Source organism: Diachasma alloeum, unplaced genomic scaffold, assembly GCF_001412515.2.
Source record: "Diachasma alloeum isolate Michigan unplaced genomic scaffold, Dall2.0 Dall_scaffold_00302, whole genome shotgun sequence".
NCBI classification, from domain to species: domain Eukaryota; kingdom Metazoa; phylum Arthropoda; class Insecta; order Hymenoptera; family Braconidae; genus Diachasma; species Diachasma alloeum.
The window spans coordinates 516,281-533,271 of NW_021680441.1; the positions used below are offsets into that span (position 1 = coordinate 516,281).

Sequence of the window (16,991 nt, forward strand, 5' to 3'; positions counted from 1 at the left end):
GCTCAATCACGCATTCAATTTTAATCCTTAAATACCCAAAAATAATCATTCACTTCATAATTACACCGATACTTAGAATTAATTCCTACCTATTAAAAGTATATCAACATTTTTCAAATTTAATTGTATTTTACAATTCTCGTCGATGCTAAATCAGTTTTTCTTGATCGAATTTTTTCCATTAACATTAACTTAAAATATTAGTTGTCCAATCACACTAACTATTTTTACAAAAAAGAATAAACGACGGTTTGGGAATACCCGGCACTTCCGGCATCTCTCGATGAAAAATATTTTCGATTAAAATATCTCCCGGAAAACATTAATCACGAGAGAATGAAATTTTTTAATTTATCTACGGAGAAAAAAGTTGGTGAAAAATTACCAAACAAGTCAAGTAATCACGGAGCAGAGGTTAATAGTGAATTTTACTCCGTTGGCCCGGGAAAATTTACTAAACGTGAGCGTGACTCGACCAGGAAATCCTTTGTTTTTCATATACATATCAACATGACAAATTACCAGTTGAATTATCAAAAATTATCAGTTGAATACCGTGTTGACGATATAAAATAACAGCCGAATAGTGCAATTTTATTGGCTGAAATTGGGATGGAGAAAATTCTGGTCTGAATTGTTGCTGTTTTCAAGTTCCATTGAAATTTCAGGAAATCTGGTCATTGAAAAATCAAGTATTTCATTGATTTTCTGTTCAAATGATCTGGAAATCAATAAAATACTTGATTTTGCAGTTCAATTATTCTGTGAAAATTCAGAAAAATCAGGGAAATTCCGGGAAAATTGAAAATTTATGTTATATTGTTTCTGAATATTCATGTTCCTCAGAAACTTCAATCAAATTGTGAAATTTCCATCTTTTCCCCAAATCCGATTCAAAATCACCCTCATGAGATTCACTAAAACATCTCCCATGAAATTAAAAAAAAACAGTGTAAAGTAAAATTAGTCACGATTTTCGAGGTATTTTTTATCCAACTTTCCTCTCCGTGTCGAAGTCACTGTATCCGTCCCGTCGATACCAGCCTTAAGTTCTATATATCTTTGGTCCTCTAGCCGCTATGAAATCCTTTTACAATGCCCAAGCGCTCAAAGGAATATTAAGTACTCAATTTTTTACACAATTTGAAAAAAAATAATTTTTCTCATTTTCCCCCCAAAAAGACTAATTAAAAGCACAAATCAGAAACGGGCGGCTTTGGTTTCAATGGACTATGACACGTGTGTGAATGAAAATAACTGTAAACAGAAAAATGAAGAGAAAGAATAATCGATCGTCTATAAATAGTACGAGTTACGCTAAAATATTGAAATAAATACGTTTCAGGTATATGCAGTGACCAAAGAGAACCCGGAATATTTTCAAAGGCACTCTATTGAATTCATTCACTCGTACGTAGCTCCACCTAATCGTAATTTCACTCCCCGAATTAATTACTATGTACAAATTATCATTAACATTTTTGGACGGTTCGATATTTGTGAAATAATTTTCATCGTCTGTCGACAAAAATAAAAATGGGAGATTAAAATTTCGTTTAAAAAAATAATTTCTACACGAAGAAATTCATTGGTCCAGCCGATAGAACATTTCATTTTATTTAAAAAAACCGAATAAATTGTTTTTGGTCTCAGCTGCTCCCCGGTATTGGTATCATGTGGTAGGACGGTGAGATTGGCGATCGCGAGTGTTGATTAGAATTTGGTACTTGGAGTGAACGATAATCGAGTGCTGGTGCTGCTGGATGCTGTCCCTCTCTGTGTCTTCGCAGGTCAACTTTGCGCTGGAATGCTTTGTCGCACAGGCCACACTGGAAGGGCTTGTAGCCAGTGTGTTTTCGCATGTGAGTTATGAGGTTGCTACTTTGAGAGAATGCTTTGCCACAGACTACACATTTGTGGGGTTTTTCCCCTGTAACAGAAAGAAAATCAAAATTGAGGGATTGGGCGGTTTGTTGTTATGAAGAAATTATTGAAATACACTGTCGGAAGAAAAAAAGAAATTTCATGGACAGTTGAGTATACTAATTTGTAGTGACACTGAATGCGATTTGGTGGAAAAAATAAGGAAATTATAGGTTTCACTGAAAAATCAGTAAAATTCCAGAATTTTAAACAGCATAAAGACGATAATTCCTCAATTTATTTGATTTTTGAATGTGATATAAATATTTAGTGCCAAATTACATTCAATTTTCAGTGAAATCTGAATATTTCCTGATTTTTCCCCCTGAATTTCATGCAATGGCACTCTCTTGAAAATTCAAGAATCTATTTACAAATGTTCAAAATTGAGGGATTGGGCGTTTTGTTGTTATGAAGAAATTATTGAAATACACTGTTTAAAAAAATAAAATTTCATGGACAGTTGACTACTAATTTTTAGGATAGTGACACTGAATGCGATTTGGTAGAAAAAATTAGGAAATTTTAGGTTTCACTGAAAAATCAGTAAAATTCCAGAATTTTAAACAGCATAAAGACGATAATTCCTCAATTTATTTGATTTTTGAATGTGATATAAATATTTAGTGCCAAATTACATTCAATTTTCAGTGAAATCTGAATATTTCCTGATTTTTTTCCCCCTGAATCGCATTCAATGGCACTCTCTTGAAAATTCAAGAATCTATTTACAAATGTTCAAAATTGAGGGATTGGGCGTTTTGTTGTTATGAAGAAATTATTGAAATACACTGTTTAAAAAAATAAAATTTCATGGACAGTTGACTACTAATTTTTAGGATAGTGACACTGAATGCGATTTGGTAGAAAAAATTAGGAAATTTTAGGTTTCACTGAAAAATCAGTAAAATTCCAGAATGTTAAACAGCATAAAGACGATAATTCCTCAATTTATTTGATTTTTGAATGTGATATAAATATTTAGTGCCAAATTACATTCAATTTTCAGTGAAATCTGAATATTTCCTGATTTTTCCCCCTGAATTTCATGCAATGGCACTCTCTTGAAAATTCAAGAATCTATTTACAAATGTTCAAAATTGAGGGATTGGGCGTTTTGTTGTTATGAAGAAATTATTGAAATACACTGTTTAAAAAAATAAAATTTCATGGACAGTTGACTACTAATTTTTAGGATAGTGACACTGAATGCGATTTGGTAGAAAAAATTAGGAAATTTTAGGTTTCACTGAAAAATCAGTAAAATTCCAGAATTTTAAACAGCATAAAGACGATAATTCCTCAATTTATTTGATTTTTTAATGTGATATAAATATTTAGTGCCAAATTACATTCAATTTTCAGTGAAATCTGAATATTTCCTGATTGTTCTCCCTGAATCGCATTCAATGTCACTCTCCTGAAAATTCACGAATATATTTACCGGAATTCTCTGGTTTTGTATTCATTTTCAGGGAAAAATGCAACTGAAATTGACAGTTCTCTTAGATTTTTCCACGAAATTATGAATTTTCAATGGCGAAATTCCTTGAAATTTCAGTGGTAATTAAATTCGATAAAAATTTCCAAAAATTGTACCAGACAAAAATTTCAGACAAAAATGTTTAACAGTGTAAATCGTTTAGACTTAAAAAAACTCATTTCGTGGGAATTTAACAATTTTATTATTTCGTTTCGAGGGATTATGACGTCATAACTCCCTATACTTCGTAGTGGACTCCCCCGAGGCGCTACTTTCGTTCCGGTGGTGAGAAAAAAGTGAGCTCGATCATCGGCGGCGATCAATGATTCTTCTACCCATTTATTAATGACAATGTTTCAAATAATGTTCTGAATAAAATGTTCTCAGTCCTTTTTTATTACCAAATAATCATATAATTTGGATAGATTGACCTTGAATTTCGACATTTCACCATCAATTATCCAACAAAAAAATGAAAAACAAATGAATTATCCCTATTGTCATCAACTTTGAAGAGAATTATCATACTTGAAAAACAAACCAAATGGATGAATTTCCAGAATAAAGCGCAATTGCGTCGTCAGACACCAAGGTTAATCACACACAGCTGAATACACCGATGAATTGTGCGAACCATCGGAATGATGAGAGCATGATGAATGAATTTTATTGATCACCAAAACCAACACCACATGATCATCGATTCTCGAGAAATTCTTTATGTCTCAGACGCATCAATTCTCAATATATATCCCCTCCCTCACCCAGAACGAAAACAGAATAATAGCTCTGTTTCTGGTTCTGGAAAAAAAATAATCCACAGATTTGTTTTTATCGTTCTCCAATCTAATGTATTCAAGTGGCGGATCAAGTGGCAGCTGTAGATTTCGGGTTTTTCATAACGCCTGTGAGATTTAAAAAATGTGTGCCACTGAAAAACAGACGTTCAGCCGAGATTCGTTCGACTTAACGGCTCGGATTAATAAAAATATAGCGAATAAACGTCACGGGGACGATTGAAATTCCGTTCGCTGACATTTTTTTGTCATTCATTTCACCGAAATTATTCTCAGACGAAATTCTCGGTAATAATGAATCTCAATCATCCTCATATTTATGTAAATTGTCAATATTCCTTATTCATAAATGAATCACTCTGATATTAAATGAAAACTGAAATTAATCATGAGCATGAGGATTGAATCACGATTGAACGAAAATATTGTCTCAGGTTTCATTTCCCCGAGTGCCCAAAAAAATCATTTCCCTTGAGACGAAATCACTTCTATTGAAATAACCGATGACAATCAATCATCAATATTTTTCCACCCATCGATTTCCAAATTAAAAACAAATTATTATTCCAAATTATTCAACAAAACATTATGCCACAACTATTTCCAATTCCACGAAAATAATAACAAAATATTTGTCATACTGTAACAGTGTCATTAACGATTTTTAATTGGTTTACACACGCTCAATATTAATTGCGTAAATAACGCTCATGTGTATTGAATCGACATAGACTTATTCTCTCTGTCCCTCGTTCATTTTTTTTCACTTCTAATGTGTGTGTTTTTCCAGTCACTCGCTCAAAGTCATTCCACCCTCCCGGGAGGATCGGGGGTAAGGAAAATACAATTAGCGTAATTGCACGAGCGCCCTGATTACAAAATACTTCACTCGGTGCAACGTAAAGTTGCTTTTTCAATTGTTGGATGTCAAGTGTTTGAGGGAAAATCGGAAATAATTATTTTGGATTTTTTTTTTCATGAAAAAATACTTCATTTTTTAAAAATATTCTTTTCTCTTTTTTTTACTGAAAAAAATTGAGTTCTTTACGATGCAAGAATGAAAATAAACACAGTTATTATCTGGAGTTCATTGTTTTTTTGTCATTTGCACGACTAGGGCCCTAGTGAGACCCTAGTCAAAGCCTAGTCAGACCCTAGTCATAGCCTAGCGCTAGCTTAGGGCCTGACTAGGGCCCTAGTCCTGCAGATGACAAAAAACAATGAACTCTCAGATAATAACTGTGGCTCTAGTCAGACCCTAGTCAAAGCCTAGCGCTAGCCTAGAGAAGATCACAAGGGAAACGGACCGCCTTCAATCGCGAATATCTCCTCACCAAATGATCCAATTTAGATGAATCAAAATTAATTTTAAAGCCTGAAAAATTACAATGAGCGTTATTGCACGACCACTCAGATTACAAAATATTTCACTCGATGCGACGTAAAGGTGCTTTTTCAATTACTGAATCAAGAGTTTGTGAACAAATAGGAAATAATTATTTCTGAATTTTTCTTCATGAAAAAATATTGTATTTCAGTACTCTTTTCTCTTTTTTTATTGAAGAAAATTGATTTCTTTACGACGAAAGAATGAAAATAAACACAGTTATTATTTCAAGTTCATTAATTTCCCGTCATCTGCATAATTGAGTAGAGCAAATGGTATCGTATAGTTCTCCAGTTGAGCATAAACCTACAAATATCAAAAGCCATATATTTTCTCATTCCCACCGACCAATCATTAAAACTCATTCCGGGTAGACTTGTAACTGGGCGTTTCGCTTGGTAAATATTTAAGACGTGCCGTTAAAGGTAGAGAGACCCCCAGTAATGAGGCAGAATGGAGGCAGAGCAGAAGCATAAAATCAATAAAACATCATTTTCAAAGTTCTATCACACGTTGTTAATCATAACGATGATAAAACATTGGTCATGTTGACCTTCTCCTGTGGTGTGCTAAGATAGTGAATTTTTTTATGGACGATAGATTGGGGCGACTTTGAACCCTCAACAATTTCACAGTGATAAATGGAATATAATTAAAGAAATTCAATTTGAGTCTGACCTAGTCGTGGAAATTATATTTTTGACGTTACATTTCATATTATGTTAATCATCTAGTGGTGAAATTCCAGAATTTTTGACTGGCGGAAGGCCCCTAGCCAGAGCCTAGTCAAAGCCTAGCGCTGGCCTAGAGAACATCATAGATGAATCCGGGGTAAAAGGGACGATCTTCAGTCGTGAATATCTCCTCATCAAATGATCCGATTTAGATGAATCAAAATTCATTTTAAAGCTTGAAAAAACACTTCAAAGATGAGAAAATATTGGAAGAATCGACTCTGCCGTTGTGGAGATATTGACGATATTGCGAAAGCCATAAAAGGTTTGGTTTTCTGACAACTGACGACCGGTATAAAATATTCCCCCCAATCAAAGAAGTATATAAAAACATCCGCAGGAACTCTATCACTGGAGTTAAAATAAAAATGATGAAGATATCGAGCGAATTGGACGGTATTTAGTCGGAGTTAATGAATTACGTATTTTTTATTTGAAATACTCGAGTCTGGATACGCCATCGGCTTGATCTTTGAATGCTCAACCCCTCCCCGCCGCATCCGAAACCGAAATCCCTCGCAGGTATTCATTCTCAACAACACCGAGGGTTGAAACTTCAAATTTAACCGGAAGTAATTCACCCCCGAGTTCATTTGAAACCTAGAGTTCCATCATTCGTTGAAATCCATAATTTTCCCATTGTCATACGGAATGTCCAGCCTGTGTCTTCTATAATCTAAAAGAGGGTGGAGGGTGGTATGCCAACTTGAGCACAGAGTATAGAAGACCAGAGAAGGGGTGTACGGTTGGTGATAGGGTCGACAGCAACAACTTCATACTCTGCGTGACACCGCACGAACTCTAACATATACTCTAACATGGAAAAAGAAGAAACTTTTATTTTTATTTTTTTTCCCCCTGATGGACACAAAGGGTTAGACTGCCTCTCTTTTCCTGGCCCCGGGGGGGGAACAATTTTCAAAGCTCTATATGCAATACCGTGCGTTTTCTATTACTCTCGTATTATTCGTATATTTCAGATATCTGATAGTTCTAGTGTTTCATCCCGCCCCAACATGCTATCGGAATTATGCATCAGTGAGACGGTTTTTTTTTCAAAAGCTATCATTCGAGTTTCGATGCTCGATTATTCAATATCAGAGACAAAGGGTTTGCAAATCCCATGACATTTCCTCTGGTGTCGTACGTATCAATATTTTATGAGTGAACAATTTCGGGTTTTGGGACGTTAAAAGTTCATCGAAAATGTCTTTCTTCCTTCGGGCTGATGGATATATCAGATTATTCTTTTTTTTGTCGTTATTTTACATCGCTTCGACCCGGTTAGGGTGTACTGGGATGATGATCAAGACTTTAAATGGTTAGATCGCACCATTCTACCCGGCCGAGATTTGAACTCGGAACCTTTCGCATGTGAATCAGATAATTCAATCAATCGGATTCCAATAGTAGGTAATTCCATAGAATTTAGACGGGGGATTGAAAAAAATGATCGTCTGAGGGTGCTCTCACAGTTGTACTGTTTAGAATGGTCTATGGGATGTGTACAAATGACCGGAAGGAAGGTGCGATGGGAAATGGGCTGTTTGTTGGGCGTTAAGTGAGTTTCCTGTACCCGGCGCCCGTTCGACACGTGCCCGACGGCCGCAACTAAGCGATGCTTGGGGTGCATGTTTCAGGCTAATTAAGTAAAAGAAAAGGGGAGAGACCAGCACGCGTACAACTACTGTTCTAATTCTAAAAACCGACACTGAGTTGTCATCTGACGATGATGATTCAATTTTTACAAAAATTGTGATTGCAGTTTTGAAAAATTTTCCTTCATTTTTGTGATTGGACACTGATAGAAAGGATTAGTTATTGTTAACGAATGGATTTTGGTGGAAACGAGGGCCTATTTGGTATCACCAAATGCTCACTCGTTAATAGTCAACAAATGCACATTTGAGGAGCCTTATCTGATTCGATTTTCACTTTTCATGTGAACCATTCAAGTGAACTATTAACGAATATTCATTTGGTCATATTCAACTCTACCATTTGTTAATAGTTAACGAATGTACGAAGAGTTTTTGGAATGACTAGCGAAGGAAAATCATGTAATGGAAAATTGACTTGAATTAAACGGAAAAATCGAGTCAATTTTGGGTGCAAAAACGCTTAACACTTCACACTTCACTTTCATCACGAATCCCCTTCGCAGAAAAGGCGATAAATTCTGTCTAAACATCACCATTTTTTCCAAAGAGAATGAAGAACGCGGGGAGTGAAATCCCCCCTCGTTACCGCCCCCAAAAAGTCGTATAGATGTAACACAGCATTAACTATTCTCCTCGGCGAGGGAAAAAAGTTGGTTGCCGAAGGAATAAAATAGGAGTTAGAAGACAGACAAAGTAACGCCCCTTGATGTCCATGAATTATTTCACACCGAGCTGACTCGCTGACATGTTTGATCGTAGGATTTCTACAGCACTATAATTTTTTTGGCGCCATTGATTTCTTCAAATCGGGTATTCGCTGTAGGAACAGGAAATCTTGGTTCTTACTTAGAAACTTATTATTTCCGTCTAGTATTCGGTAGAATCAAAATCGTGTATTCTTTGATTTTTTACGCCAAAAGCTATCGTAGGATCAAAATGCAAATACCGGATTTTATTCCTCTACCGTCCCTATGGTGTCTTATATCAAGACTCAGCTGTACACTGAGAAAAAAATAAAAAACAAACACGTTGTCAAACAAGTTTTGTTTGGGTCAACACAATCGCTAGTTGGAAATTGCCAAAAAAGAATTTGTTTGGTTCGAATTTGAAAGTCTCAAACATGAATAATTGTTCTGCTTTCGACAGCAATGAAATATTTGACTCAAGAGGCGGATAATTCACACCAGACGGTGCCTCTTCAGGATGAAAATATCTCATAAAGAGGAAAATTTATCAACAAATATTTTATCCCGAAGTTACAAGATTGCTATCATATCATTATTATTGTTTTATTTAGGGGTTCATTTCTTGTCTGTGATTATTGGACAGCCGAAACGAAAAACTACTGTCCCTTGTTTCGCATAAAACAAAGATTTTTCGGGAGCAAAATACGTATGGGAGTATCGAATAACGAAGGAGTAGTGCTAGAAATGACATTTCTTGCGCGTAAAGAGAATACAATTTTTTTTGAACTACTGAATCTATTTTTGCGACAAAAATTTTTCATCCCGGCGCACTCTCTGCATGTTTGGAACAAAAAATCCTTTTTTGATAATGTTCAAAAAGCGATTTTCTTGGCACAAGTAAGACTTGTTTGAGAACTCTGTCGTTTTCCTCTCGTCAGTGTATCGTTACGAAATTACGCATGACCAACGGTAGAGTTTCAACGGAAATAGTTTAAACGATGACGACTTACCGGTATGGATGTACGTATGCTTCTTCATATCAGACTTCTGATGGAACCTCTTCCCACAGTACTGACAGGGATAGGGCCTCGTATCTGAATGAATTAGCAGATGAGTGCTGAGTGTGCTCGATCGCTTAAATGCTTTGCCGCACTGCTTGCACTGTAACAAAAATCATGACGTCGTCATCATTAACAAACAATCCCGTCCATATTTCAACCCGAAATTATCGCGATCATTATTCTAACGACTACTCACGAATTCTGAATAACGACTTATCGTCCAAATTTAGGTATTTAAGGAATTAAAAATGCACGAGATTGAGCGATCACGAAAAAAGTAAATGAAAAAAAAAGAAGCGAGCAGAGGGAAGTCCCCGTTTTTGTGATCAAACGTGCCTTCCTCCCGAAATGGTATGACATAGGGCGCTGAGAATTCTCACGTGATTGAAATCGTGATTGTCACGCAACGGGCGATCAACAGCCGGTTATAAGGTATGAAATCAATGCAAAACCGTTGAATCATACCACCCAACAGATTGATAGACTGAAATATACAATAGCGTGTGGCATTTCTGTTCTATGTCTTTTAGGGGTAGTTGAATATATTGTACAATCCCAAAGTGCTCCTCTAACGATTCACCGATTGTACAACAGTGATAAGATGACACTACAATGACAGAACGATATTCATGTCAAACGAAAAATACATCATCCACAACCTATTTTTTGATATATTTCCACACAACGGGTCTAAAAAATTTATCACTTGCCTTTCAGAATTCTCGAGAACAAGTTGGTGACGTCGAAAATATTTGCTCGGATATGGAAGAGATCGGCAGTTGAGTAAATTCAGCTCTTCCTTTCATAGATCATTCTCGGACAATTGATTGTTACCAAGGAATATCGAGTGCAAGTGATAAAAAATCCCTATACAGGGCATTCATTTGGCACCTGTGTTTACGGAACGTTTTGACTTCCCGCCTTGTCAACCATTCTTCGTCCCACCTCTGTGGCGCAAGAAGCTGACTGGCGCCTCACAACTTTTGTCAAGCGAACAATGAGTCGAAGAAAAAAAAGTACATCCCCACCGGACTCTCTGTTATTTGCGTCTAGACACTTGTCAGGAGCATCACGAAATACAAAAACAGAGTTGCAATGTGTAGATTTCCGGTACGCGTTTCAAATAGATAACTTGAAATCATTGAAACTAACCTCAATAGAGAGAACCGATCCCGTTATGTCGTATCGCCATTTCTCTTTGGATAAGGGCTCATAATTTGTGCTTCAATATTCCAGGTGAAGACAAGTTTGAAGCTCGGACAATTTGATCTAAATGAATTTTGACGTGCGGTCAAGACATTTAAATTATTCAGCTAAAAGTCCATGAAGAAAACCAACTTTGTCCGACATTCGCCGTCACAACTCCGAATTGTTGAGAATTATTTGAAAGCCTCGAGGGGTAAACAGAAACTGGTATTCATGAAGTAGAAAATAGGTGACGAGTCAAAGTAGCAATTACACGACAAACCAAATGGACGGAACGCCACGTGGTTGTATTTATTGATCGTCTTGTAGAAATATGCATATATATTGTGAGGTGTGGAAAAACAGACGCCTCTTCTCTATATGCAGTATCAATAACTAATGCAACATCAAAGTTGTCATTTTTTATTATTGGCCTCAATGTATGCACTGCGATTTATTTAACATCTATTTGTGGATGATGTATGCCAAAGACAAATGAATGCGTAATATGTTTTGCCTAATCATTATTGTCTATTCACGATATCCAAACACATTACGAAATTAATTTTTCCGATTTTCGCTGCAATCGAGAAAATGACAATCGTCACAGTTGATAACACTGTGATAGGCCTACTACTGTAATGTATTAAACTCTCCATTATTTTTTTCTCTGACAGGCGTTGACTCATTTTCTCCACTCACCAGCGCATCAACACCAATGCACTAGTGGTTTAATGTATTGTAGTGTCCTCAGGCACTATAATTTGACGGAGGTAGTGCCATGACAAAAAAAAAATAACGCGAGCAGAGTAGAGTAGAGAGAGGAGACATCGCGTATCGTGATAATACGCCCATTGCGTTTATTGGATCGATGAAAGAGGCGGAGAGTGGAAAAAGCACTGATAGAATCTCATGTGTACTTTCTTCTTTTTTTTACATCGATCGAATCGACGATCTTCAGTTATTTTTGTTTTCCTGTTGGAGTGTCAAAATATTCCTAAATATGGACGCGCTAATTTATATAATTGAAAAATATCTATCAATTGGTGTTTTGCATTGGTGTCATGATTGTAATCATGGAATGTAACCTCAAAACATTGACCTGTCGTAAAAAAAACAGCTTTTACGACTGCTTTGGTTGCTCTGATAATGGAGAAATATTGGAATACTCGAACACGTAAGGAGATTGAACGGTAAAAATAAGGTGTTTACTGGTTTGCCAGTCGTAAAACTCAGTGTGTCGTCGAGTGTTCGCCAAAACAGTAGCTGATACTTCAGAAAAAAAGGTATAGCGCAGAGTGGATAAATATACTCCCCCGGGGGTTTCGAGATTTCTAGGATTGATTTCACGTCAGTTACTCCGAAGGTAGACCAAGGGTGTACATAGAAAAAGTAGCTTATGGTTGAATTCCCGAGTTGGAACTGGAGAGAAAAATTTCACGTGTATTATAACCCTTTACGACATTGCTATTTTTGGAAATAATTATCATTGTGACATTTTTTCGTCACCAATTTTGCGCATTCATTGACATTTGTGCGGAGAAAATGATCAGTTTTTCCGATTCGGTGAATGAAAATTACAGAGTAGAAAAAATGCTTCATATATTATGAAAGGTTGAGTATCCACCTACCTGGAAGGTACGCTCGTTAGAGGAGGGTGGCGTGAGTGGTGAGTGGTGAATCTGTCTTGTGATTATCGGCGTTGTTGTAGATGGTGAATTTTGCGCAGAGGTTTCGCGTGCTTCACGCTCACACACTGAGCCCGGTGACCAGATTTCACTCTTTCGATTTATCGATGATGATACATCACTCGGTTTGGTACTTAAATTGAGGGGGACTTCTTCTTCGGAGAATCGAGCTGCTCCTTCCACTGGAAACAGAAAAAACACCGCGAAATTAGCGCTAAGCAATCGAAAGAACATGAAAAATTGAGAACAGACGAAATTTCAGTTCGTGAACATGTTAGTTCTCGCGAACTAATTGACTTTCTTCATGTTTTCAGCACTCAAAATGTACCTCAGGATGATCCTAAAAGACTTTTCATCACCTCAAAGTTCCATCCTGAAGCTCATTCCTTGTAAGTCATTCTTCAAAATCACTCGCAAATGAGTGAGCAAAAAATCGCTAGAAAAATTGTCTGCGTACTTTTCCAATTCCCTTGACAATAACGATGCTACCGTGGGATTGTTAATTGGTCCGAAGTACACAGGTTGTTGTTTAAATGATAACGCTAACGGGTCACTGATAAAAGCCTTAATATCCCCTTTTAACCCCTCTCTTGTCACCGTTAACCGGTTTTCCTCCGTACTCTATTTTTTTTTCCATCGTCGATTTGTCCGTGCTTTCGTGTCCCCTGAACCAACAATTACCCGACAATTGACTGGCCTACTTATTACCACTCGTTCCACTGTACTACTTCGCAAAAGCCATTCCACAAATTTGCGTTCTTTGTCTGACATTTACCCAAGTATCTTCTCTCCAATTCCCACCACCTAATCATCCCCGATATTTCTTATCGCTGAGCATTAAAAATTAAAAACATCTTGGTCAATCACCTGAAAACTGCGCTCGCTCCGGGGTAGATCTACGGGGTGATGTTGCACGCGCTGGACTAAGTGGCTCCTGATGTATTGGTGAGTGTTCAGCAACTGGTGTTGTTTGTGGTGGAATTCGCGGTGGCATAAGGGAATGTGGTAGAAGAAGACCCACCGCATGATGTGCCCACCATGCTGAACTGTAACCACCGTATAACAAACCAGATCGCATGTCTGACACTGAAACAGATGATGTTCACATTAATTTAGGGAATCCGTTATGAAACGAAAATGTGTCTTACTGTTGGCGTGCCACCCATTTTGACTGCAAATGTCGAAATCTCAATCAGAAAAGGTGTCAGCAGTCGAAAACTGCTGACAGGAACCGTGGAAAACGTCAGAGGATCTCAATTTTGAATCATGAATTCCTCTGATGCATTCGGCTCACGTAGAGCATAATGTGCCGTTTAAAATTACCATGTGAAACTGATGCGGGTGCATGTGCTAGCTTCTGCATTCTAGGATCACTTGAGTAACCGGATACAAAGCTAAAGGCACTGAGACGCTGGTCAGGTGCTAGTCCTGGGATCGACGAACGGTTTGATATGCCACTGCTTGAACTGCTGCTACCACCAGTTGGTCCACCTGGACTCCAAGGCGATGCCACCATCACACATGGACTACTCGGTGGTGACAATGTGGCTGGAGGTGACAGAGCACCAGCCGGAACACTACTGCAGAGTTCTGGTTTCATCAGCCACGTTCTTGGTACTGCTTCTAAAACAATTTCATGACGAAATGATGTTGAGAGGTACACTGACTTCGATTGCTTGAATTGATGGCATTAAATGACTGAGTTGTAATTTTCAATGATATGTGGTTATACATCGGGAGCTAGAATCCAGCGAGGGGTTTGATGAAAGGAGGGTAACGATTAGTTTGTCTCATGTTTCGTAGGACTGGAATATCCAGTGGGGAAATTACATTGTGAATCTACTGTTTCGTACGCCAATACGAGAGGGTGGGTGACTCGACAATTATAGGGACATCTACCTATGTACTATGGAGCACATTGACATTGTCCAAAAAATGTCATTCAGTGAATCATAACATGATTCAATCGTCATTTCTGCAAGATGTCTAGTTTGAGTATTACCCGCTTTTTTGGTCAGACTTTTGAACCCAAAAATCGAGTCATCTAGTCAGGCATGTCTCAGAAGATGAAAAAGAATTATTATCCGCCTTCGATCCGAATCGCGTGCAGGTCAGTATGAAATGGTCAGAAATCAGATAGCATCGCGACACAGATTGTCCTGGGCAGTGATTGCTTACTGGGTCTTCCTATTTCATGACTCGAAAAAATCAATAGCTCTCGTGAAAGAACGGAGTTAATTCTACATTTGTGATTCGCAAATATTATTCACGCTATCGGTACTGAATGAATCTACGTCATCATCTGGGGATATACTTTGGAGCTGGTTAAATCACCCATCCGTCTGATGTCGGAATGTCAATCTTCTATGAAAAATGGTAATGAGGCCGGATATTGGACACGTGTTTTTTTCAGAAATAGCAGAGACGTCTGGTTCTTGTTGTCCACCACTTGTGTCCATACGGAATTGTGATTCCGTGAAGAACGTCACCATTCAAATCTGAATATAGTGAAGATGATTCGGGATCTAGACTATTTGGACGACTCGCTGCATTTTTTAGGTCCTGTATGAACAGGTGTATGACTTCGTCTTATTTTTAACTTTCTCGCTTGTCTTCCCCATTTTTGACGTATGTTTGTTAAACTTCGATTGAAAAATTTGACTTCTTCTCGATCTGAACGGTGATCAAACAATCTTATGAAATCTGACAGATGGAATGGGGACAAATACTCGGAGAAATAAAAAGCTGAGCAAATACCAAGGTGGGCTGACACGAAACATTGTTCCGTCATTTTTCTTTTCATTAGCACCGTTTGGTTTAGCTTGTGATATTGATTTGACTCACGGAAACGTGTGTTTGATTAGCATTTGGCATAATGGAAAAAAACGAATATTCTATTGTATGATAAGACGTCAATCGAGCGATTAAAATGTTGCGAAAATAATTCCAGAGTATTTGATCACCAAACGTGGGGGTTTTAATGGGCATGTGTTCTACGACTTCGTGTGACCGTGAATTATATTATGTAGATAATCTGTGAGATTCTTTCAGTAAACATTAATGTAGTACGTAAAAAATATTTCACCGAAAAATTCCAAATCATTATAGACTAATTTGCATTTGAGTATGCAAATGTGAATATAAGTTTACTTACCGCACATGATATCTCTTCAAGAATCTCTCCCTAGTCCTTCACTCCGCGCATTTGTAAACTCACTTATTCCGAAAAAAATTCTGAACACCGAATGCAAAAAATGAGAAATCACTTCACTCAGAGTTCAAAAAAATTCTTTCAAATCACAAAAAATCACAAAAAAATGCACTCAAAAATATAAATCCTCCCAATTCACAATCGTAATCACGACGGAAAAATCTGAATCTGAAATTTTGATTCGAAAAAAAAGCGATAGAGGAGTACGAGCGTCCCGACGTGTTGCAGGACCCTGACTGACCTCAGTATCTCCGAGTCCTCGTGGCCTTACCCAGGTATATACTCATCCCTAACAAAAAACCCCCCCAGTGCCTCACCTGTGCTGTTGAGTTAGCCCGTTGTAGGAAGCGCGCGCACCACCACCGCTGCGTAAGCTCCGCCCACTCCGGTAGCATCCAGCGGTGGAGAGGGGATGGAGAGAAACCGCGGTGATGTTGAGTGCCGAAAGACAATAGCTGTGAGAGAGTGACCAACGATTAATTGAAAGTGAGTTTACGATTAATTGATTCTGGCGGTAATTTTCGGTTCCAATTCCGTCATCGACGAGCCCAGGTGGACCTGAATATGACGATAAACTCATTCTGATGAATTATCCTTGATTAGTGCAGATGACGATTACCTGATTACCTCGTGATTCTTTTGATGATGACTCATAATTAATCAATTGATCATCAATTTTTTTGAATGTCCATCGGCAAATGTCTTCTTGGCTGTCATTTTCAATCGGAGGATCATTTCAGATGCGCATACGCGACCCTATCATAGCTAGGATTTGTATTGGATGTGGGCGTAAACTCTAATGACGCGCATGCGCGCTATTAGAAGCACGGCATTCGTTGTGCTAGGTGATTGGATCCCCACGATTTTCTCCTATTATAAAAACCGGTCTAGGATGAATACCGAAAACTCTCTCCCACCTTCAATGATTTTACGGGATCAACGGGGTTGCCCTATCCACGCGTGGACAGTATGCATCAGTGACCTTGAAGAAATTGGAGCAATCGCTATTGGATAATGTCGCAGAATGATAGGTTATGGCACTTTAATTTTTTTTAGCTTCACCGCGGGGAATTTGAAATGCTCCACGTGGGAGGCAATATTTTAATTCCCAATGGTTCTGACGTGTGATTGCTATCGCACTGACACGGAAAAGAAACTTTATAACTGATTGGGGG

The 16,991-nt window shown here is 37.8% G+C and overlaps 1 protein-coding gene across 1 annotated transcript; it reads right to left on the minus strand.

Moving 5' to 3' along the window:
• Nucleotides 1-825: 825 nt before the first annotated feature.
• Nucleotides 826-15,837, minus strand: LOC107039627 (zinc finger protein 467). The gene is made up of 6 exons (XM_015259345.1): nucleotides 15,760-15,837; nucleotides 13,929-14,228; nucleotides 13,473-13,691; nucleotides 12,549-12,787; nucleotides 9,682-9,832; nucleotides 826-1,930 (listed from the first exon to the last, which is right to left on the minus strand). Exons 1-6 carry the CDS (start codon nucleotides 15,764-15,766, stop codon nucleotides 1,650-1,652), a joined length of 1,197 nt encoding a protein of 398 aa, XP_015114831.1. The 5' UTR covers nucleotides 15,767-15,837; the 3' UTR covers nucleotides 826-1,649.
• Between the last annotated feature and the right edge of the window lie 1,154 nt (nucleotides 15,838-16,991).

Excerpts from the sequence above, each read along its gene's own strand:
- LOC107039627 (XM_015259345.1), bottom strand. Across the intron at positions 13,692-13,928 it reads ACCCGCATCAGTTTCACATG|TGTCAGACATGCGATCTGGT; the intron begins GTAATTTTAAAC and ends CATCTGTTTCAG. Across the intron at positions 1,931-9,681 it reads GCATACGTACATCCATACCG|GGGAAAAACCCCACAAATGT; the intron begins GTAAGTCGTCAT and ends TTTCTGTTACAG.